Source organism: Hyaena hyaena, unplaced genomic scaffold (genome assembly GCF_003009895.1).
Source record: "Hyaena hyaena isolate Hyena2069 unplaced genomic scaffold, ASM300989v1 scaffold_168, whole genome shotgun sequence".
NCBI lineage: Eukaryota > Metazoa > Chordata > Mammalia > Carnivora > Hyaenidae > Hyaena > Hyaena hyaena.
Window position 1 is genome coordinate 2,941,501 of NW_024080800.1, and position 24,059 is coordinate 2,965,559.

The 24,059-nt window shown below is 35.9% G+C and overlaps 1 protein-coding gene across 1 annotated transcript in view; it reads right to left on the reverse strand.

Moving 5' to 3' along the window:
- The window catches only part of LOC120237013 (Alstrom syndrome protein 1-like), a gene marked incomplete at its 5' end in the record, with an annotated part of 56,254 nt that overhangs the window by 20,589 nt on the left and 11,606 nt on the right, over positions 1–24,059 (reverse strand). The window contains one exon of the mRNA XM_039240140.1: positions 19,745–20,892. Coding sequence (XP_039096071.1) covers positions 19,745–20,892 — 1,148 coding nt within the window. The remainder of the gene's footprint in view (positions 1–19,744; positions 20,893–24,059) is intronic.

Here is a 24,059-nt window from a genome sequence, read left to right on the forward strand (position 1 = left end):
TCTCTTCAGTCCAAATATCTTGTATTACTAACATTTACTAGAAAACAATAAGGACCAGCCATTTCACTGACCACATGACAATGCCATGAAAGCAGTTACCGGCTGACTCTAAAATAGTACAATAATAAAACACCAAGTGTATGTCCTATAGAACTAGATACTTTCCTTCTACACTTGGTAAAGTGGCCACCAGTTTCCAACTTTTCTAACAACAGCAAAGAAAAATGTCAACTACTGTAACCTTCCAGAGTCCTAGAATTATCTATTATCCCTCTGCTTTTCCCAAACTCTGAGAGGCAAAAGAAACAAAAGCCATACACAATTAGTCTTCAAGTTCATGTCCTGGGAAGAGGATTCAAAGCAATATTTTGTAAACAGGTATTAAAACAGTACAGAGAATTCAACCACATTCCTTGTGGGTATATACATGGTTCCCACAGAACAGTTGAGCGACAAAAAAAATAATACGAAAACAAAAGACAAAGATATTTGCAAATATTTTATAGCAGGAAAGCAGAAGGGAAAAAAAAAAGAGCAAGAACTTATTTTGTAAAGCTTATCCAGTTTAGCCAATAAATAATTTGTACTCTCACTCTAGAGAAAATTAAAAAGAACATGGACCTAATGAAATGTATCCAAGATAAACTAAGACAATCGAAGGAGATTAAGAGGCAGTTGACAAAATTAACACAATTTGTCAATTAATGAGTATCTCCTTAGTGCTGGAGAACCAGGGACAGTCACTAAAGAAGAAAACTGAGGACAAAAATAATAGCATTACACTACTGCAATAGAAACCAGAAGTTTTATTTAAAAAATTAAGAAAACTTAGCCAGGAGATTACAAATTGAAGAAGTCTTTTGAAATGAAAAACAGATGACATGAACAGACATGGGTGATCACCTCATATCTGTCAGAATGGCTAAAGTCAACAACACAAGAAATAGCAGGTATTGTCCAGGATGTAGAGAAATGGGAACCCTCTTGCACTGTTGGTGGGAATGCAACCTGGTGGAGCCACCATGGAAAACAGTAAAGAAGTTCCTCAGAAAGTTAAAAATAGAAATATCCTAGTAATTGATCTACTGGGTTTTTACCACCCAAATTATAAAAACACTAATTCAAAGGGATACATGCACCCCAATGTTTACAGCAGCATTATCTACAATAGCCAAATTATGGAAAGAGCCCAAGTGTTAATCAACCGATGAATGGATAAAGAAGATAAACACACAATGGGGTATTACTCGGGGTGCCTAGGTGTCTCAGTTGGTTAAGTGTTCAACTCTTGATTTTGGCTCAGGTTATGATCTTCACGGCTTGTGAGATTGAGCCCTGCATTGGGCTCTATGAGGAGTCTGCTTGGGCTTCTTTCTCTATGTCCCCCACCCCCACTCTCTCTCTTTAAATAATAATAAACTTTTCAAAGGAATATTAATCATTTTTATGAAAATGGCAAGAATGAAATCTTGGCCATTTGCAATGATGTAGATGGAGCTAGCAAGTATTATGCTAAGTAAAATAAGTCAGAGAAAGACAAATACCATATGATTATCACTCATCTGTGGAATTTAATTAACAAAATAAATAAGCAAAGGGAAAAAAGAGAGAGAGAGGCAAACCAAGAAACAGACCCTTAATTATAGAGAACAAATTGATGGTTACCAGAGGGTTAAATAGGTGATTAGATTAAGGAGTATACTCTGATGAGTACCAGGTGATGTAAAGAAGTGTTGAATCATGGGGTGCCTGGGTGGCTCAGTCAGTTAGGTGTCTCACTCTTAGTTTTGGCTCAGGTCATGATCTCATGGTTCGTGAGTTTGAGGCCAACATCCAGCTCCATGTTGCTGATGTGGAGCCTGCTTGGGATTCTCTCTCTCCCTTTCTCTCTGCCCCTCCCCTGTTCGTACCCTTCCCTTCTCTCTCAATAAATAATAAAAAAAGGGTTGAACTGCTATATTGTACACCCACAACTAATATTACACTGTTCGTACCCTTCCCCCCTCAATAAATAATAATAAAAGGGTTGAACTACTATATTGTATACCCACAACTAATATCACACTGTATGTTAACTAACTGGAATTTAAATACAAGCTTTAATATATAAAAGTTAATATATAACTCCATACTAAAATGACAAATAACTCAATTAAAAAATCTAATAGTCCTTTTGAAGATCTGGATAGACATTTCTCTAAAGAAGATATACAAATGGCCAAAAGGTATATGAAAAGATGTTCAAAAATTAATAGTTATTAGGGAAATGCAAATTAAAACTACAATGGGATACCATTTCATATCCATTAGGATGGTTAAAATAAAAAGACAGATAATACCAAGTGTTGACAAGAATAGAGAGAAATTGCAATATGATCCTGGTGGGAATGTAAAATGGTACAGCTACTCAAAAGGTTAAACAGGTAACTACCATATGGTGCAGCAATTCTACTATTAGGTATATACCTAAGAAAACTGAAAACATATGTCCACACACTTGTATATTAATGCTTACAGCAGCATTTTTCATAATGGTCAAAAAGCAGAAACAATCCAAATGTCCATCAACTCATGAATAAACAAAACATTGTATATGTTTGTGGAATATTATTCACCTGTAAGAAACAATGAGTATTGATTCATGCTACAAAATGGATAAACTATGAAAATACTATGTTAAGTGAAAGCCAAAAACAAAAGGCCACATACCGCAGGATTCATTTGTATGAAATGTCTTGAAAAGGGAAATTCAGAGACAGAAAGTAAATTAATGGCTGAAGAGTGGGGAGAGGTAAGAGAGGCTAAAAAATGGCTGTTAATGGACACAGACTATTGGTGTAACAAATATGTTCTGGTTTAGTGGAGATGGTTGTACAACCTTCTCTGAATACACCAAAAACCAATGAATTATATAGTTGAAAGAGTAAATTGCAGGGGATGTGAATTTTATTAAAAAAATCTTTGACAAAGCAGGAAAGAGTATCCAATGGAAAAAATACAGTCTCTTTAGCAAATGGTGCTGGGAGAAATGGACAGCAACATTCATCAGAAGAATGAAACTGGGCCACTTTCTTACACCATACACAAAAATAAATTCAAAATGGATGAAAGATCTACATGTGAGACAGGAAACCATCAAAATCCTAAAGGAGAAGTCAGGCAGCAACCTACCTCTTTGACCTCAGCCACAGCAACTTCTTACTTGACATGTCTTCCGAGGAAAAGAAAACAAAAGCAAACATGAACTACTGGGACCTCATCAAGATAAAAAGCTTCTGTACAGCAAAGGAAACGATCAACAGACTAAAAGGCAACCGACGAAATGGAAGGAGATATTTGCAAATGACATAACGGATAAAGGGTTAATATCCAAAACCTATAAAGAACTTACCAAAGTCAACACCCGGAAAACAAATAATCCAGTGAAGAAATGGGCAGAAGATATGAATAGACGCTTTCCTAAAGAAGCCATCCAGGTGGGAAACAGACACAGGGAAAGATGCTCAACATCACTCATCATCAGGGAAATACAAATCAAAACTGCAATGAGATACCACCTCACACCTCTGAGAATGGCTAAAATTAACAACTCAGGAAACAACAGATATTAGCCAGGATGTGGGGCAAGGGGAGCCTTCATGCACTGTTGGTAGGAATGCAACCTGATGCAGCCACTCTGGAAAACAGTGTGGAGGTTAAATTAAAAATAGAACTACTTTACAACCCAGCAATTGCACTACTAAGTATTCATGCAAAGGATACAGTAGTGCTGATTTGAAAGGGCACATGAACCCCAATGTTTATAGCAGTGCTATCAACAATAGCCAAATTATGGAAAGAGCCCAAATGTCCATCAACTGATGAATGGATTAAGAAGATGTAATACACATACAATGTACACATATATACATATTATATACATATACATACAATGGAATACTACTTGGTGATGGAAAAGAATGAAACCTTGCCATTTGCAATAACGTGGATGGGAACTGGAGGGTATTATGCTAAGCAAAATAAGTCAGTCAGAGAAAAAGATCATATGATTTCTCTCATAAGTGGAATTTGAGAAACTCAATGGATGAACACAGGAGAAGGGAAGGAAAAATAAGATAAAAACAGAGAGGGAGGCAAACCATAAGAGACTCTCAAATACAGAGAATGAAATGAGGGTTGCTGGAGGGGGGGGATGGGAATGGGTTAAATGAGTAACAGGCATTAAGGAGGGCACTTTTGGGGATGAGCACGGGGTGTCCTATGTAAGAGATGAATCACTGGGTTCTACTCCTACATACTAACTAACTTGAATATAAATAAAAAATAAATCAAGAGAGATTAACCAAAACTGAGACATAACCTGGGAAAGTAACAACCACAACAAAAAGATAGGAATCCAGGACCCCACAGGGAAAAATATATCAAGGTTGCCTTGGATACAGAAACATTAAATGCTTATGCCCCCAGAAAAGGGAAGTAAAACTGACAGATTTTGAATTAAGGATTATTATCCAAAAGTTTTGTAACCAACCAAGTTGTTTGTTCTCACATAAAGAGAGAGTCTCCAATTTGTAAGAACTGAAGAGATGCTCAGTTCTGAACAACTCTTTAAAAATCTAGCCAAACAACAGAGTGACTTAAGTTAACAAACTCATAAACAGCTCTATGAAAAGATTCATAATTAATACAAAATGGTGATTTTGCTTACAATATGGAAGTTATATGTTATAATTCTTAAAAATAAAGCTAGTCAACGGGGTAGTAATACTACAATAATGAACTGAGACGAAATTCACAAACTATAATTATGGTAGGTTGGGGGAAGTGTGTGTGTGTGTGTGTGACTGTGGGTAGGGAGAAACAGGACAAGCACAACCAATTTCTCAATTTTTCATATGATGGAGTCAACAGATCTTATTTCATATCTGAGGGTGATGAGAAAGTGGTTTAAACATAGCATTCAGTGAGATTACATGGTTGCTAAATTATCAGAAAAACAATTAACTCAAAGAAAATCATACAGCAATGAACAAAAAGGACTGGAAACAGTAGGAAATCATTAAAAATAATAAAATACCCTGAAGAACCAACACAATTTTGAAAAAGAACAAAGCTGAAGGACTCACACTTCTTGATTTCAAAACATACTACAGTACAGTACAGTACTACAATTAGTACTGGCATAAAAGCAGACAAATAGATCAGTGGACTAGAATAGAGGGCCTAGAAATAACCCCTTGATCTATCCTCAAAGGATCTTTAACTCTTGATAAGATGCCAAGACCACTCAAAGGGAAAACTTCTCTTCAACGAATGATGCTGGCACAACTAGATACCCATTTGCCAAGAATGAAGTTGAGCCTCACTTTACATCATCCAGAAAAATTAACTCAAAATGGAGTAAAGGCCTAAACATAAGACCTAAAACCATAAAACTCTCTTAAAAGAACACATAGGGGAAAAGTTTCATGGCACTGGACTTGGTAATGATTTCTGGGATATGTCAGTCAAAATTACAGAGAACAAAAGCAAAAGAAGACAACAGGGACCACATCAATACTAAATACATCTGTGCATCAAAGGACACAATCAATAGAGTGAAAAGGCAACCCACTGACTGGTAGAAAAACTTATAAATTATATATTTGATAAGGGGTTAATGTCCAGAATATATAAAGAACTACAACTCAATGACAAACTTTTTTTAACTTGACTCAAGAATGGGTAAAGGCCTTGGATAGACATTTCTCCAACAATAACATATGAAAAGATGACCAGCATCACTAATTGTCAGAGACAAGCAAATCAAAAACACGAAATATCACTACATACCTACTAGGATGGCTATTAAACAACAACAGCAACAATAACAAAACAGAAAGTGTTGGCAAGGATATGGAGACATTGTTGGTGGGACTATAAAATGGTACAGTTTTTACAGAAAAGTATGGGGGTTCCTCAAACAATTAAAAATAGAATTACTATATAATCCAGCTCTGTGCTGACAGCTCAGAGCCTGGAGCCTGCTTTGGAATGTGTGTCTCCCTCTCTCTTTGACCCTTCCCTGCTTGTGCTCTCTCAAAAATAAATAAACCTTAAAAAAAATTAAATATTTAAAGAACTGAAAGCAAGGTCTTGAAGACCTACTGCACAGCCATGTTCACAGCAGCATTATTCACAATAATCAACAGGTGGAAGCAACCTAAATGTTCATTGAGGGATGAATGGATAAACAAAAACTGATATATACATACAGTGGAGTATTACTCAACCTTAAAAAGAAAATCATGTCATACAGTACAATATAGATGACCCATGAAGACATTATGCTAAGTAAAATAAGCCTCTTAATAAAAGACAAATAATGTATGATTCCACTAATATGAAACTATCTAAAATCAAGTAGAACAAGGGGTTCAGCAAAAGGGGGAGTTGATGTTTAAGGGGTACAGAGTTTCTGTATTATAATATGAAAAATTTCTAGAAACTATTTCACAACAATGTGAATATGCTTAATAGTACAGAACCTTGCATTTAAAAATGGTTAAGATGATAAAATTTTTTTACCACTTGCCTCAGTCTGAAATGGAACTTTGTATCATAAACATTTACTTAATAAATTTATAATTTATCAGAACAGGAAAAATAATAAATTTAAACCATTTTGTTAATAACTTCAGAGTTAGGTAAAATAAATTCACCCCAAAAGAAAAATGCTCAAATTCAGTGGGGAGAGAAAAGTTAAATTCAACTAGATGCTACTTACATTTGAGTTAAGTCACCCAGAAAAGCTAAAAGGAGAAGGATGGGCAAAGAGAAACTATGCAAATATAAAGTTTTAAAAATCGCATTGGATGAAGTAGAATCAAAGACAAACATATTAAAAATGGAAAATAAAACCTACTTTGAAAAATGTAAAATAAAACTTTGAATGATTTAGGTACAATTCACAGTGAATAAAAAAGTATCATGAATGTTTATATGCCAGACATAAGATAAACATCTATATATAAACCTTTAATCACCGCAAAGATAAATCAATCTTCAAATATGTTTTTTTGACTTTTTTTCCATTTCCCATTTACTTACCATCAATATTTTAATCTTGTATGTCTACCTAACTCTTGTGCATGACAACACCATAGCTTTTTTCTTTTCCCCTTAAAATAAGTTCTATATCCAACGTGGGCCTTGAACTCATGACCCCAAGATCAAGAGTCACATGCTCTACCAACTGAGCCAGCCAGGCACCTCTTTGAAGTGCTTAACAGACCAACGAAACCAATATTTGGGAAGAATGTAATTAATAAAGGTGAATTACCAGATAGAACTGAAATGTTGTACTCTAATATGGAGACTCCACATCCTTGGAGTACTTGGTTCATATGTTAAGCCACAAAGAAAATCTCTGTATATCCTTAAAACAGAAATAGAACTGAGTACAATCTCTGATCATAATACATTAAAATTAGAAGTTCATATGTAGTGGCAATAAATCCAGTCTTACAGAAATACAAAAAAAAAAAAAAAAATTTATCCTCTAAACTTTCCTCTTGGGTCAAACAGCAAATCCAAAGGTATAATTATAGAACATCTAGAAAGTACTACTAATAAAAATACCATAAGTCTAAATACTATAAATCTACTGGATATATATACTTCGTTTTCATTTGGGGATCTAAAGAGTTGAATAAAGCAGCCCTCCTATCCTTATACCACCACCACCAAAAATATATCAACTTTAAGTTCATCACTTTTCTTGAAGTCGTCAGAAAGTTGAGGTCACACGTCAACATTAGCCCAAAATCTAAAGAGCAACTGTCTGCAGGGAGATATGAAACATGAGCACCAGATCATCTGGAGGAGATACCACTGGAAACCCTTAAGGAGGAGACTGGATTAAGTGGTAGAGGCCAAGTATATACTGGTAAGAGGGTGAAGCCCTTGGGGGCTATAGAAATTGGAGGAGTCTACATCTTCTTGTTGGCTATTTCTCCACAAACTCCCACCAGGAAAAAGATTGAAGAGTTTTATGGAAGTGTCTATTACAGTGCAGACTCAGAAAAAAGGAACAGTAGCTGTTCTGGGAAGGATACAAAACTCTACCTTAGAGGGATGTCAGCAAATTGGTAGAATAAGGACCTCCAGGGACCTGTCTCTTCCCTAGAACCACCAAAACACACACACACACACACACACACACACACACACACACACACACACACACACCAAAACAAAAACCTGGCAAGAAATGCCAAAAAATCAACCTCATCAGAACTCTGGAAGACAGTCAAAGGTTTATGGCAACTAAGTGAAAACTTAAATAGGAGCAAAAAAGCCACTAAAACAAGGTAGGAGAGCTTTGTGGCTTTTAATTTACCCTTCTTGGGCATAGCACTGAAAGACAGTAGCTGCATTCACACTGTAGTATCTTGGTCCCAAGGAACTGTTTCACTGAACTTCCCTAAGTATTCTCTGAAGAACTAACACAAGGAGCCTATGTTGTTTAATTAAACATGGAACTCTCTGAGGGCATTTTAGAGGATGGAATTTCCTTGAAAACATTGAAAGCTAAATGAAAAAGGCAAAAACAAAAGGAAGAAAACAGCTGATCAAAACACTAGGCAAATGGAAAGCCAGGGAAAAAAACAGTGAGAATTTTGGGAAGACGAGGTTTTGAAAATCTCCGATGTACCTCAGGGAAACAAGAAAGCTCATGTACAGGGCAAGACACATGTTCAGAAAAGACACAAGAAGACCATAATGTTTCACAACTGGCTGATCTGTAGTTTCAGTGTAAGCTGCAAATTTGGCTAAGGCAGAGTTGCAAGTGGCCTACCTAAGCACTGGCTTCCCTAATACACAAAAAATCTGCAAGGAATTGGGTAATTTTTTCCCTTTCTTTTCCTTTTTCCTTTTCTTTTTTGCTTTCTCTTTTTTGGTTCCAGGCACTTAAGGCAATCTGTCAAACAACTAGCTAATGTGCTAAAGAAAGAGAAATCAAAAACACCGTTTGTACAAAAATAGTTCAGAAAAATCACTAAACATACCAACAGTTTTAAACCACAATAAGCAGTAACGACAAAATCCTAGGGAGGAGGGGAAGGTAATCTGTTTTCCAAAGTTAACACATTATGATATTCAAAATGTCTAATTTTCAGCAAAAAAATTACAAGGCATGTAAACAAACAAGAAAGTATGGGGCACTTAAAAAAAATGAACTGAAGACTTTAAATCAACATAGCAACTATGCTTGAAGAGCATATGGACAAATAAATAATGAGAATGATGTCTCACCAAATACAGATTATCAATAAAGAAAACAAAGGAAACAAATAGAAAATTATGAAGCTGAAAAGTAAAATAACTGAAATGAAAAATTCACAGAGCAGTTCAACAGCAGATTTGAACAAATAGATGAATCTGTGAACCTGAAGACAGCATAAATGAAATTATCCAGTCTGAGGGGCAAAAAGAAAACAGAATAAAGAAAACTGGATGGAGTCTCAGAGACTTGTAAGACACCATCAAGCTTACAACATATGCATGGTGGGAGTGTCAAAAGAAGAGAGAAAGAATCAGGAAAAATATTTGAAGAAATAATGGTTGGAAACTTCTCAAATTTGATAAAAGACACGAATCTAAAATTGAAGAAGTTCAATGAACTCCTCGTAAAACAAGTTCCACACCAAGACACACAATAATCAAACTGTTAACTGACAAAGATTCAAGAGAGAATCTTGAAGCAGTGAGAATGAAGAGACTCAAAATGTACAAGGGATCATCAGTAAGACTGCCAATTTCTCATAAAAAATGATGGAGGCCAACAGGCAGTAGGGTGACATTTAAAGTGAGACGAAAAAACTGAAAAAAGAAATCTGTATCTGGCAAAACTATCTTTCAAGAATGAAGATGAAATTAAGACATTCCCAGATAAACAAAAGTTGAAATAATTCATTACTAGAAGACTTGCCCTAAAAGAAATGTTAAAGGGACTCCTTCAGTTGAAATGAAACAACACGAGGCAACAAGGGAAGCCATGTGAAGAAATAAATAAAGCCATATGAATCATATGAAGAAATAACACTGGTAAATATGAAAGTCAGTAATGTATTTCTGGTTTTAACTTCTCTTTCTTTTCCTGTAAGATTTAAAAGACATGCATAAAAATAATTACAAATCTGTGTTAATGGGCACGGAAAGTATAAAGATGTAATCTATGACTATAACAATTAAGAGTGAGAGGCAGAGAGGTACAGAAGCAGAGTTTTGTATATTATTGAAGCCAGATTGGCATTATTTCATATGTGTTGTTTTATGTGTAAGAGTAACTGTAATCCCTAAGAAAATAACTAAAAATATAAAGGAAAGGAAATGAGATAGGAATCTCATTTCATTATAGGAAATCAATTATTTTTTTTTTAATTTTTAAATGTTTTATTTATATCTAGGAGAGAGAGAGAGAGACAGCGTGAGCAGGGGAGGGTCAGAGAGAGAGGGAGTCACAGACTGAAACAGGCTCCAGGCTCTGAGCGGGCAGTCAGCCCAGAGCCCGACGCGGGGCTTGAACCCACAAACCGCGAGATCATGACCTAAGTGAAAGTCGGACGCTTAACCGACTAAGCCACCCAGGCGCCCCTATAGGAAATCAATTAAATACAAAAGAAGGTAGTAACAGAAGAATTGAAAAAGAAAAAAAAATTTATGTTAGACATAAAAAACGGCAAAATTGTCAAAGTTAAGTCCTTTCGTATCAGTAATTACTTTAAATGTAAATAGATTAAACTTTCCAATTAAAAGGTAGAGATGGAAGAATGAATTTTAAAGAACATAATCCACCTATATGTTGTCTAAGAAAGACTTCATTCATTTTTAAAATCTAAGGCAAATTTGATTTTTTAAAAATGTTTATTTTGGGGGTGGGGTGGGTATGGGTAGAGAGAGAGGGAGACACAGGATCTGAAGCAGGCTCCAGGCTCTGAGCTGTCAGCACAGAGCCTGATGCAGGGTTCAAACTCACAAACTGAGAAAACATGACCTGAGCTGAAGTTGGATGCTTAACCAACTGAGCCATCCAGGCGCCTCAATCTAAGGCAAATTTAATAAGATCATACAAACACCTGTTTTGCACTGAGGCTGTTTTCCTATACAGTTGACCCCTGAATATAGGGAAAAGGGGTGCTGACCCCTAAAGGTGGTAGAAAATCAATGTGTAACTTTTGACTCCCCCCAGAATTAATAGCCTATGGCTGACCAGAAACCTTATGATAACATAAACAGTTGATTAACACTATTCTTATAATAAAGTAAGCTAAAGAAAACAAATTTTTAGACGCTTTCCCTCTTTATAAAATTTTCTAAATGTTTATTTTTGAGAGAGGGAGAGCATGAGCAGGGGAAAGGCAGAGAGAGGGACAGAGGATCCAAAGTGGGCTGGTGACAGCAGACAGCCCAATAAGGAGCTCAAACTCAGAAGCCGTGAGATCATGAACTGAACTGAAGCCAGATACTTAACTGATTGAGCTATCCAGGTGCCCCCAAAAAGAAAATGTTATTAAGAAAATCTTAAGAGGGGTGCCTCAGTGGCTCAGTTGGTTAAGCATCTGATTCTTGATTTCAGCTCAGGTCAAGATCTCATAGTCGTGAGACTGAGCCCCGCATCAGGCTCTGTGCTGGCTCTGAGCCTGCTTTAGATTCTCTCCCCTACACCCATTCTGCCCCTTCCCAGTGCATGTCCGTACACGTGCTTGCTCTCTCTCTAAAATAAATAAATAAATAGTTAAAAAATAAAAATATTTCTTAAAAAAATCGTAAGAGAAAATATAGCACTGTATTTATCAAAAAAATCTGCATATAAGTAGATATTTCACACCTATGTTGCTCACATCCATGTTGTTTAAGGTTCAACTGTAATTTAAAATAACACAAAGATGGGGCTTAGTCGGTTAAGAGTCTGACGTCGACACAGGTCACGATCTCATGGTTTGTGGGTTCGAGCCCCGTGTCAGGCTCTGTGCTGACAGTTAGCTCAGAGCCTGGAGCCTGTTTCAGATTCTGTACCTCCCTCTCTCTCTGACGCTCCCCTGCTTACACTGTCTCTCTCAGAAATAAATAAAACATTAAAAAATTACTAAAATAACACAAAGACACAGAATGGAATTGATGCTTTAGCCCATTTCAATTAGACTGTCATATTTTCAAGAACAGGATTTACTGTTGTTGCCACCCTAGTTCCTTTCATCAGAAGGGGTCAGATATGCACATTGTTCTGGTAATACACCCTACAATTCCAGACCACTGCTTCTAGAACCCATGTAGTCAGGGCTTTCATCTGAGAAAGAAATCCATGCTCAGGAAAGGCTGACCCTGACCCGCAACCTTATCTTTATCACAAAGTCCATGCTGGCAAATGTCCACTTAAAATTTTCAATGTATGGTAGCTGGTATTGGAAATGTTATCGGTACTATACTGTTTTTGCCAGATGTTATTAATGGAATGAAGTCATTCTGCTCTGGCCTCCTCCACAGCACTCATCAGAGAACGACAGGGTCTTCAACCAACCCCACAGAAAGATATACAGCCCAAACTGCCATCCCCTCACTGTCCCCTATTCCCCACTCCATTTTGAAAAAGACTCCCTTTAGATCCAAAGACACAGTAAAAGGATGGAGAAAAAAGAAACAAAGAAAGTAAAAGGATGGATTAGATATTCTATGCAAATAGTAGCAACGAAAGAAAGCTGGGGCAGCTCTACTAATATCAAACAAAACAGACTTTGGATTAAAAATCATTACAAAAGATAAAGGGGATTATTTATTGATAAGATGGTCAACCCATGAAGAAGATATAACAATTACCAACATAAAAATACCTGATCACAAAGCTTCAAAATATATGAAGCAAAAAAATGGACAGAACTGAATGAAGAAACAGTTCCACATTAATAGTTTCAGGCTTCAATACATGATTTCCAATATGATAGAAAAACTACATAAAAGGCCAGTATGGAAACAGATGATTTGAATGACACTATAAACCAAATAGACCTAATAGACATATATAGAACACTCCAAACAACAACAGCATAATTCTCTCACGTGCACATGAAAATTCTCCATAAGAGATTATATACTATGGTATAAAACAAGTCACTATAAATTTAAAAGGACTCAAATACTTTAAATTATATATTCAAGTATATTCTTTGACCACAATTGAATGAAACTAGAAATAAAAAGATATTTGGAAAATAAACAAAAATGTGGGAATTAACAAACTATTAATAGTTAAAAAAGAAATTACAAGGGAAATTAGAAAATACTTTGAGACGAATGAAAATGAAAACACATATAAAAACTTCGGAATGCAGCGAAGGCAGTTTAGAAAAAAATTTATATCTGCAAAAGCAGGGCTCAGAGGAAATTTATAGTGGTAAATACCTGAAAAGTGTCCAACCTCAGCTCAGGTCTGATCTCACAGTTCATGCGTTCCAGCCCTGAGTCACGCCTCTGTGCTGACAGCTAAGAGCATGGGCCTGCTTCATGTTCAGTGTCTCCTTCTATCTGACCCTCCTACCTTGTGCTCTGTCTCTCAAAAATGAATAAATGTTTAAAAAAACTTTTATTTTTTTCCTTCCCAGTTTTTTAAAATATTTGAATTAAAAAATTTTAATTTTTATTTATTTGTGTGTTTGAAAAAGAGAGCGCATTTGAGTGGGAGAGGGGTAAAGAGAGAGGAAGACACAGAATCTGAAGCAGGCTCCAGGCTCTGAGCCACCAGCAGAGCCCAATGTGGGGCTCGAACTCACAAACTGCAAGATCATGACGTACGCTGAAGTTGGACGCTTAACCAACTGAGCTACCCAGGTGCCCCTCCTTCCCAGTTTTTATTTAAATTCCAATTAGTTAACATACAGTGTAATATTAGCATCAGGTGTAGGATTTAGTGATTCATCACTTACACAGAATAACTTAAAATCAGTAACTTTAAACTGTACGGGATTAGAAAAAAAGAGAAAACTAAAACCAAAGCAAGTAGAAGTAATAAAGATTAGAGTGAAGATAAACAGAATATGACTAGAAAACCAAAGAGAAAAATAAATTCTTATAAACACACAAACTACAAAAAAAAAAATGACTGAAGAAGAAATAGAAAATCTGAGTCGACTTACAGTAAAGAGACTGAATCAGTAATAAGTTTTTTCCCCCAAAGAAAAACCCATGACCAGTGGCTTCACTGATGAATTCTACTACACATTTAAAGAAAATATCAATCATTAACACCAATTCTTCTCAAACTCATCTGAAAAATAAATGAGGGACAATGTCCTAACTCACTCTGTGATGCCAGTTATTACCCTGATACCAAAGGCAGACAAAGGTATTGCAAGAAAACTATAGATCAATATCCTGTACAGAGATGTCAAAGTCCTCTTAAAAATTCTAGCAAAGTGAATCCAGGAGCATATGAAAAGAATTATATATCAAGATGAAGGAATATTTAAGGATTTATCCCAGGAATGCAAGGTTGTTTCAATACATGATTATCAATCTATACCATATTAATAGAATAAAAGGAAAAAAAGACCCAGATGATCAGCCCAATAGATGCTGATATATCTGGCAAAAAACACAAAACTTTCATGGTAAAGATAATCATCAGGAAAGAAAGGGAACTTCCTTAACATGATAAAAAGTCACATATGAAAACTCAAGCTAACATTATTCTCAATGGTAAAAGACTAAATGTTTTCCTTCTAAGATCAGGAACAAGACACGTCTGCCACTTCTACTTGACACTATTGGTCTGGAAGTTCTAGACAGAAAGTAAATAAAGGGCACCCAAATTGAAAAGGAGGAAGTAAGACTATTTCTATTCACAGATGACATGATCGTAGAAAATCCTAAAGAATCCACAACAAAAGTGGATTAACAAATGAATTAAGTAAAGTTATAGGGTACAAAACCAATATGCAAAAATTAGTTGTATATCTATACACTAGGAATAAGCAATGAAAACATGAAATTAAGAAGACAATTACACTTAAATACCACTGAAAAGAAAAACTTACAAAAGTATAGAATTTCAAGGGACTCTGAATAGCCAGAACAGTCTTGAAAAAGAAGACCAAATTGGAGGTTCTATACTTGCTGATTTCAAAATTCATTACAAAGATACAGTAAACCAAAAATAGTGTGGTACTGGCCTAAAGAAGGACATAAAGACCAAGAGAATAGAACAGAACAGAACAGAATAGAATAGAATAGAATAGAATAGAATAGAATAGAATAGGGAGCCTGAAATAAACCCTCATATATCTATATCTATATAGATAACTATCTATAACTATCTATATAGATATAGATAGATATAGATATAGATAGTCAAATAATTTTTCTAAGACCATTCAATGGAAAACAGTCTTTTTTCCAACAAATGGTGCTGGGACTAGATATCCACATGCAAAAGAATGAACTTGGAGCCTTACTTTGCACTATATACAAAAACTTACCTCAAAATGGACGAAAGACCTAAACAAGAGACCTAAAACCATAAAACTCTTAGGATATGACACCAAAAGCAAAAACAGATAAACTGGATTACATCTAAATTAAAAATGTCTGTGCATCTGAGGACAAAATCAACAGAATGAAAAGGCAGCCCATGGAATGAGAGAGAATACTACAAATTAGATAGAAGAGGTTAATATCCAGAACATATAAAGAAATCCTACAAATGAATAATAAAAAAATACTTGATTAAAAAACAGGAAAAGTACTTGAACAGATATTTCTCCAGAGATCACATACAAATAACTAGTAAGCACATTAAGATGTTTGATATCACTAATCATTAGGGACCTATTAATCAAAACACAATGACATGCCACTTCACACTCATTAGGATGACTATTTTTATAAAAAAACAAAACACGGGTTGGCAAGGATATGGAGAAACTGGAATCCCTGTGCACTGTTGGTGGGACTATAACATGGCAGTTCCTTAAATAATTAAAAAGTGAATTCCATATGATTCGGCATTCCACTTCTGGCTTTATTACCCCCCACCCTGTCCCCACCAATTGAAAGCAGGCTCTTGAAGAGATATTTGTACCCCTATATCTACAGCAAAATTATTCACAATAGTCAAAAGATGGAGTACCCCAACTATTAAGAGATGAATGGATAAGTAAAATGTGCTTTATACATCCAATAGAATATCATTCACCCTTAAAAAATAAGAAAATCCTGTTACATGCTACAACATGGATGAACCTTGAGGATATTTTGCTAAATGAAATCAGCCTATTACTAAAAGACAAATGATGTATGATTCCACTTACATGAAGTACCTAGAGTAGTCAAAGTCAGAGACAGAAAGCAGAATGGTAGTTGTCAGGGGCTGAGCATCAAGTGGCATGAGGAGTTGTCTGAGTGGGTACAGAGTTTCAAGTCTGCAGGATGACAAGAATTCCTGAGATGGATGATGGTGATGTCTACACAATGATATTAATGTATCAAGCTGCACACTTAAAAATGGGTAAGATGAAAAATTTTGTTATATGTATCTTACAATTAAGAATGAAAAAAAAGAGAACAAGATATTCAAATAAGAATAAATTTAACCAAAAAGGTAAGGTCTAAGATCTGTACAATGAAAACTACAAAACACTGCTGGAAGAAATTAAAAACCTAAATAAATATTAAGATATTCCATGTTCACAGCCTGGAAGACTTAATTAAGATGGCAATAAACTCCAAACCAATCTGTAAATTTAATGTTTAATTAATATCAAAATCCCAATGACCTTTTTTGGCAGAAATGGAAAAGCTGATCCTAAAATTCATATGCAAATACAAGGGGCCTAAAGAGCCAAGTAGTCTTGAAAAAGAATAAAATTGGAGAACTCAAACTTCTCAATTTTAAAATTCACTACAAACCTACAGTAATAAAAAATATTGCAGTAATGGAGTATGGATTGACATGTTGATCAAAGGAATGCAACTGAGGGCTCCAAAATAAACCTTCACATCCATTGTCAGTTGATTTTTGACAAGAGTGCCAAGACCATTCAATGGGGAAAGAATAGTGTCTTCAATGAGTGGTGCCAGGACAAGTGGGTATCCATGTGGAAAAGAATGATGTTTCACCCTTACCTTATATCATATACAAATATTAACCCAATACACATCAAATATGCAAATCAAAAATTCTTAAAAATAGGGACAAGATTCTGGATTTGGCAGTGGTTTCTTAGATAGGACACTAAAAACACAAGCAACAAAAAAAAAACAATAGGACTTCATTAAAAGTAAACTACTGTGGATCAAAGGATGGTAATAAGTGAGTGAAAAGACAACCCAGAGGATGGAAGCAAATACTTTACATACCCAATAAGAATCTACAATCCAGAATAAATAGAGAACTTTTGCAATTCAAAATGACAATTATAAGAGGGCAAAAACCTGAATAGACGTTTCTCCAAAGAAGATATATATATATGGCCAACAAGCACAGGAAAAGATGCTTATCATCATTAGAAAAGGGAAAAACAAATCAAACCACAATCAAAATGACATTAAGTAGGAGATTCCACTTCATACCTACTAGCATGGCAAAACAACAACAACAACAACAACAACAACAACAAAAACCCCATACAGACACACAAGCCATAAAACCAGATAAATAAAAAGTGCTGGCAAGTGTGGAAAAAATGGGGTGCTCAGACTTCGCTGGTAGGAATATAAATGGTGTATCCATTATGGAAAACAGTTTGGTGGTTACTCAATAGGCTAAACACAGAATTACCATATGACCCAGTACTTTCACTCCTTAGTATATAATCAAAAGAACTGTACACAGGTGTTCAAACAAAAACTTGCATACAAATGTTCTTATCTGCTCTTTTTAGAGTAGCCAAAAGATGGAAACAACCTAAATGTCCATAAACAGACGAAGAGATAAATAAAATGTAGTATATACATGCAATGGAATATTATTCACCCATATAAAGCAATAAAGTACTGATACATGCTAGGCCACGGATGAACCTCAAAAATATGTTAAAGTGACAGAAGTCTGACTTGATCACATATTGTATGATTCCATTTCTATGAAATGCACAGAACAACAGGCAACGGAGACAGAAGTAGTTCGTGGTTGTTGGGGCTGGTGGGAGGGGAATAGAGAGCGACTGCTTAATGGTTATGAAGTTTCTACTGGAGTGATGAAAAAGTGCATGAACTGGATAGTAGTGATACATAAAACACTGTGAATATACTCAGTGTCACTGAACTGTATGCTTTAAAATGGTTAAAACTGTAAACTTTATGAATGTGAAGTATATGGGTTTTACCACACACACCCAAACCCTCTACTGAGATCTTTTTTCCCTATCTCCTCCATGGGACAATTTTTTGCCTACTTTGAAAAGTCATATTGTACTATTAATATATGGAATCACTATCATTTAATACCTACCAAAGACTCAATTATGAGAAAAAAATATTTATGGTAAACTGTCTCAATGTCTTGTCTTGCCTCTAGACTAGTGATCTCTAAGTTTTTTTGATCATGCAGGTCTATTGATTAAATATTTTTGAGCACAAATTATAAAAGTAGATATTTATTTATGTTATAAATTATGGCTCTATTTAGGTTATAAAACATATACAGAAATATAAATTTTAAAAGGTTGAGAAAAATAAATATAAATCCATCATTTTTTGGTCTATCCTCTAGTGGCCCATGCTGTAAGCATCCCTCTCTGGAGAACACTCCTCTAGATACCCTACATTTTATTCTTGGGTTAAAGGAATAGTTTGCATTTGCTGCCCCCTTGAAATCTGCCTTTACTGAAGCTCCCTAACTTAATGGTCATATTAACCTTATGGATGTTGTTACTGAATTTCTTGTTAAGGATGCTATTGAGGACTCTTACATACACTGTGGAGCTTTCTTTATGAGAACAGATGAGAGAAATTTCTCTTAGGTCTCAGTATCAGAAATATTTATAATGCTTTTGAAAACTTAGTTTTTATATCAGAGACTTATTATGTAATTGATCACAAAGTTGTAGCAACACCAAGTGCTAGAAAACATAGAGCAAAATGTGTGGCTCACTTCTGGCAACCATATCCACAAGGTATATTTATTTATCTCCTTTCTGGCTTCAACTTGTCTTCCCATCACTCACAATTCTTCATTTATTTATCTTTTAAAAATCATGTTGTAGCTCAGCCCTCACTGGCTTTAACTGAATTTTCTATCATTATAATTCTTCACTTACTCAAAAAAATCATTATTGTATTACTTACATGTGCATGTGTCGGTATATTTGTATATGTGTATATCTGTGTATGTGTTTAAAAGCACCTCAAAATTTCTTGAAAGACAGGGAGGAATAAATAAGCAAAAAAACCCCTAAACAAACAGAAAAGGCCAGGCACTATTGTTCAGAATGGAGGTAGTCCTAAACTGGAAGCACCCCTGTGGCAGGGGTACACTTTGCAGATTTGAAGTATTTAGCAGGCAAAGCCCTTCGTCGTAACTGATTGTTGAAGAAAAGAATGACAACTCACAATAGCACTGTACTACACTTTCTCACTCTTTTCCAGTTGGTACGAAATGTTATAGTGAGGAAAGGGCAATTGGCTTTTCTTTCACCTGTGTGCAAAAGCTTAACTAAAAAGTCCATGAAAAAGGCAGTCACATTGCCAGACGGAATTTGTAGCCATGTACCTGGATGTGTTTCCTTCTGGTGTGCTCAGAAGTCATTTGGGGATGACCTGTATTCAATGCTTTCTTATTCTTCTTGCTCCGCCTCTCAAGGTATCTCCGCTGGTGGTCAGTAATGCTGCTGTATAATTTAATGCGTCTGGGTGACAGGCAAACTCTCTCATGGCCAAAAGCTTGGATCAGTCGGGCAGTGTCAATGGTGGAAACAGAGCTGCTCCTCTCCTGCAAAGTCACCTCTTTATCTGTTTGGGTCAAGATATCAGATTCCACAGGAGAATTGGTGGTGGAAAGGATGTTGGTGGCAGTGTCTGTGAGCAGCTCACTTTCCTCAGAGGGTCTAGAATCTGAGGAAGTGTTGTTTACGTAACGAAAATCTGGCTGTTTTCTCAGGATATACTTATCAAATTTAATCTGTTCAATTTTAATCTGATTGGGCTTCTCAGCTTGATGGGTAGAAAGCGCCTTGCTTTTTTTAAGATCTCCTGTGTTTTTATGGCATTTCTCGAGGCCCTTATGCCGCTTCTTTTTCTGAAGCTTGATTTTCTGCTGTTGCTTAATATCCCGTTCCCCTCTGCTATCGTCTTGTGTGCTTTCAGAGGTCCAGAGGGAATATGTGATGGGATTCTGAAGAAGTTTAGCCAAACGATCAAGTCGCTCCACCAAGGACAGTTCTTTTCTGTCACTGAACTCGGGAGGTTTCTTTTGTTTCTGTCGCTCCTGATACTTATTCCAGAGTTCATTCAAACTCACAGTGTGCTGAGTTGTTAGGTCTGGGGTGAACTTATGATCCCTTTTTGGATCATTCATTTGTTTGTCACTTTTTGGATAATCTCTAGCCTGACTTTTAGCTGGATGCGTCACTTCTTTGTTTTCCAAGTTTAGGTTGATACTGAGGCTCTCTATTCTGGTATAATCTGCCTTGGTCTTTTCCCCATTTTCATGAGGGGAAGGAAGACAAGTGTGTTCTCTTCGTTTGTCTGGATGATGCTGAAAGAAATCTTTCCAAGAATGTCTCATGAAAACACTCCTCCCTAAGGATTCATGGCAAACATCTTGATCACTTGGTAGGTGCACTGGATGATGAAAGTAAAATTTGGCTGACCTGAAGACAGAGTGGGTAGTATTTTCAAATTCTGAATGACGTCTGGACTCTGAAAAGGAGAAAGAAAAAGATTTTCAAAATATTTGTATTCCCTTTAGAAAATAGTATTCACCCTTAGGGGCGCCTGGGTGGCTCATTCGGTTAAGCATCCGACTTCAGCTCAAGTCATGATCTCATGGTTTGTGAGTTTTGCCCGGTATTGGGCTCTGTGCTGACAGCTCAGAGCCTGGAGCCTGCTTCAGATTCTGCATCCCTCTCTCTATCTGACCCTCCCCTGCTTATGCTCTCTCTCTCTCTCAAAAATAAATAAACCTTAAAAAAATGAAAAACAAAACAGTATCCATACTTAATTCTTTAGATATAGAAAAAGACCTAAGGAAAGAGCAGTCTCAGAAAATTCACTGCCTGCACAAAGGGTTCCAGTTGTGTGTCTATGGACTAGATTGGCACAATAAAACTTGAAGGGACTAAGAGTCAAAAGACTTGGATTCTGGGCTAGATTCTGCCATAGACTGGCTGTGTGACCTTAGAAAGGCACTTTACTTCTCTGGATTGTAACAGAAACTGCTACGTATTAACTGCCTGGCATGCGGGGAGTATGATATGTGCTCTATATCTGTCTTTTTTCCTTTTAATTCAATCTCGTTGATAAAATGGAGAGATAGGTATTGTTAACCTTATTTTCAGCTAAGACACCTGAGACTTCATTTTCATCATCAGTAAATGGTGGGATTAAAAAAAAAAACAAAACTCCCGTCTTAGAGATTTTTAAAATTCCTTTCTCTGAACCATCTTTACATTTTCCCCCATTTTTTTTATAGTGGTAAAATAAACCTCACATAAAAGTTACCACCTTCATCTTCAGATTTTGACAGTCATTATTCTTCATCAAAAAGGGCAGTTTTAGGCATAAGAAAATCTTACAATTACAAACCCTAACACTAATATACACATTTCTGGAGTTCCAAATCATGAGTAGAAACAAAAACATTTACCATTTACATGCAACAAAGTAACACTTGGAGCTATGGGATCCTTTCCTCCCACACTACAGATTACGGGCAACCAGAGTTTTCATTAAATACTCTGAGAATCCCTAAAACAATTTCCCCAGAATACAGTAAAATACATGGGGTCTGCTTTTATATCTAAAGTATTAAAAGACTTTCAAACCTCCGAACAAATAACCTAGGACCAGATGGCTTCACTGGTAAATTCCATCAAACATTTAAAATACAAAATCTTTTGGGGCGCCTGGATGGCTCAGTCAGTTAAGTGTCCGGCTTTGGCTCAGATTATGATCTCATGGTTCATGGGTTTGAGCCCCGCAATGGGCTCTGTGCTGACAGCTAGCTCAGAGCCTGGAGCCTGCTTCAGATTCTGTGTCTCTCTCTCTGATCTTATCCTGCTCATGCTGTGTGTGTGTGTGTGTGTCTCTCTCTCAGAAATAAATAAAAACATTAAAAAATAAATAAAATAAAATAAAATACAAAATCTTCTCAAGGTCCTTCAAAAGTACAAGAGGAGGGAACACTTCCAAACTCATTTTATGAGACCAGCATTACCCTGATACCCAGACAAGGACACTACAAGAAAAGAAAATTAAAAGCAATATCCCTAATGAATGTAAAGCAAAAATCCTCAACAAAAATATTAGCAAACCAAATTCAACAATATATAAAAATGATCATACATCATCATCAAGTGGGATTTATTCTAGGGATTCAAGAATGGTTCAAATCCACAAATCAATGTGATATACCAAATTAACAAAATGAAGGATAAAAATCATGTATCATCTCAACAGATGCAGAAGAATCATCTGACAAAATTCAAAATACATTCATGATAAAAACTCTCAACAAAACAGGCACAGAAGGAATGTACCTCAACAAAATACGGGCCATATATGACAAGACCATAGCTCACATCATACTCAATGTTAAAAAGATGAAAGCTTCTCCTTTAGGATCAGGAGCAAGACAAAGATGTCCACTGTGGCCACTTTTATTCAACATATGACAGGAAGTCCTGGGCAGAGCAATCAGGCAAAAAAAAAAAAAAGGGGAAAAAAGGGCATCCATTCCTATCTTCTTCCAATCTCTTCTTCAAATAGTAATATTTAAAAATATAAACTGGACCTGTCATTTTTTGTTTAACAACTTTCTCTTACTCTTAGAACAAAACCCAAATTCCTTTACAAGGTGTACATGTACCTCACCATGCATCACTCTCCTCCTTGATAATTATATTCCAATCATGATGGCCTTTCCCCTCACTTCATCAAGTAGTATGAGCAAAAGCATCAAAGTGGAGACACACTGAACAAATAATTGAGTGTAAACATTTTAGTCTGTGTGGCTCAATACTATTTACAAAGTAAAGGGAATAGATAAAATAAGGTAGAAAAGGTTACTTGGAACCAATAGAACAGAATAGAAAACTCAAAAATAAATCCACCCATATATTGTCAACTGATCTTGGACAAGAGTGCTGAAAATACACAGAGGGGAAGAACAGGCTTTTCAACAAATGGTGTTAGAAAACTAGATACCTATATGCAAAAGAATAAAATGCATCCTTACCTTACACCATACACAAAAGTAAACTCAAAATGGATTATAGACTTAAATGTAAGACCTGAAACTACAAAACACCTAGAAGAAAACAAAGGGGAAAAGCTTCATGACACTGATTTTGGGAATGATTTCATGGATATAACCTTAAAAGCACAAGCAACAAAAACAAAAATAAGTGGAACTACATTAAACTACAAAGCTTCTATGCAATTGGGGCATGTGGGTGGCTCAATCAGTTAAATAGCTGATTCTTGATTTCAGCTTGGGTCATGATCTCATGGTTCATGAATTCGAGCCCCACATCAGGCTCTGTGCTGACAGTGCGAAGTCTGCTTGGGATTCTCTCCCTCATCTTCTCTCTGCCCCTCCCCTGCTCTCTCTCTCAAAATAAATAAACTTAAAAAGAAAAATACCCCTCATTAAAAAAAAAGGTTTTTTTTTTTTAAAAAAATTCTAACTGCAAAGGAAAGAAATAACCAGCCAAGTGAAAGGGCAATATATGAAATAATAGAAAATATGTGCATACTATATTCTGATAAGAAGTTGATCTCCAAAATATATAAAGAACTCATACAACTCAATAGTAAAAAAATAATCAAATTGAAAAATTGGGCAAAGGGAACTTGAATAGCCATTT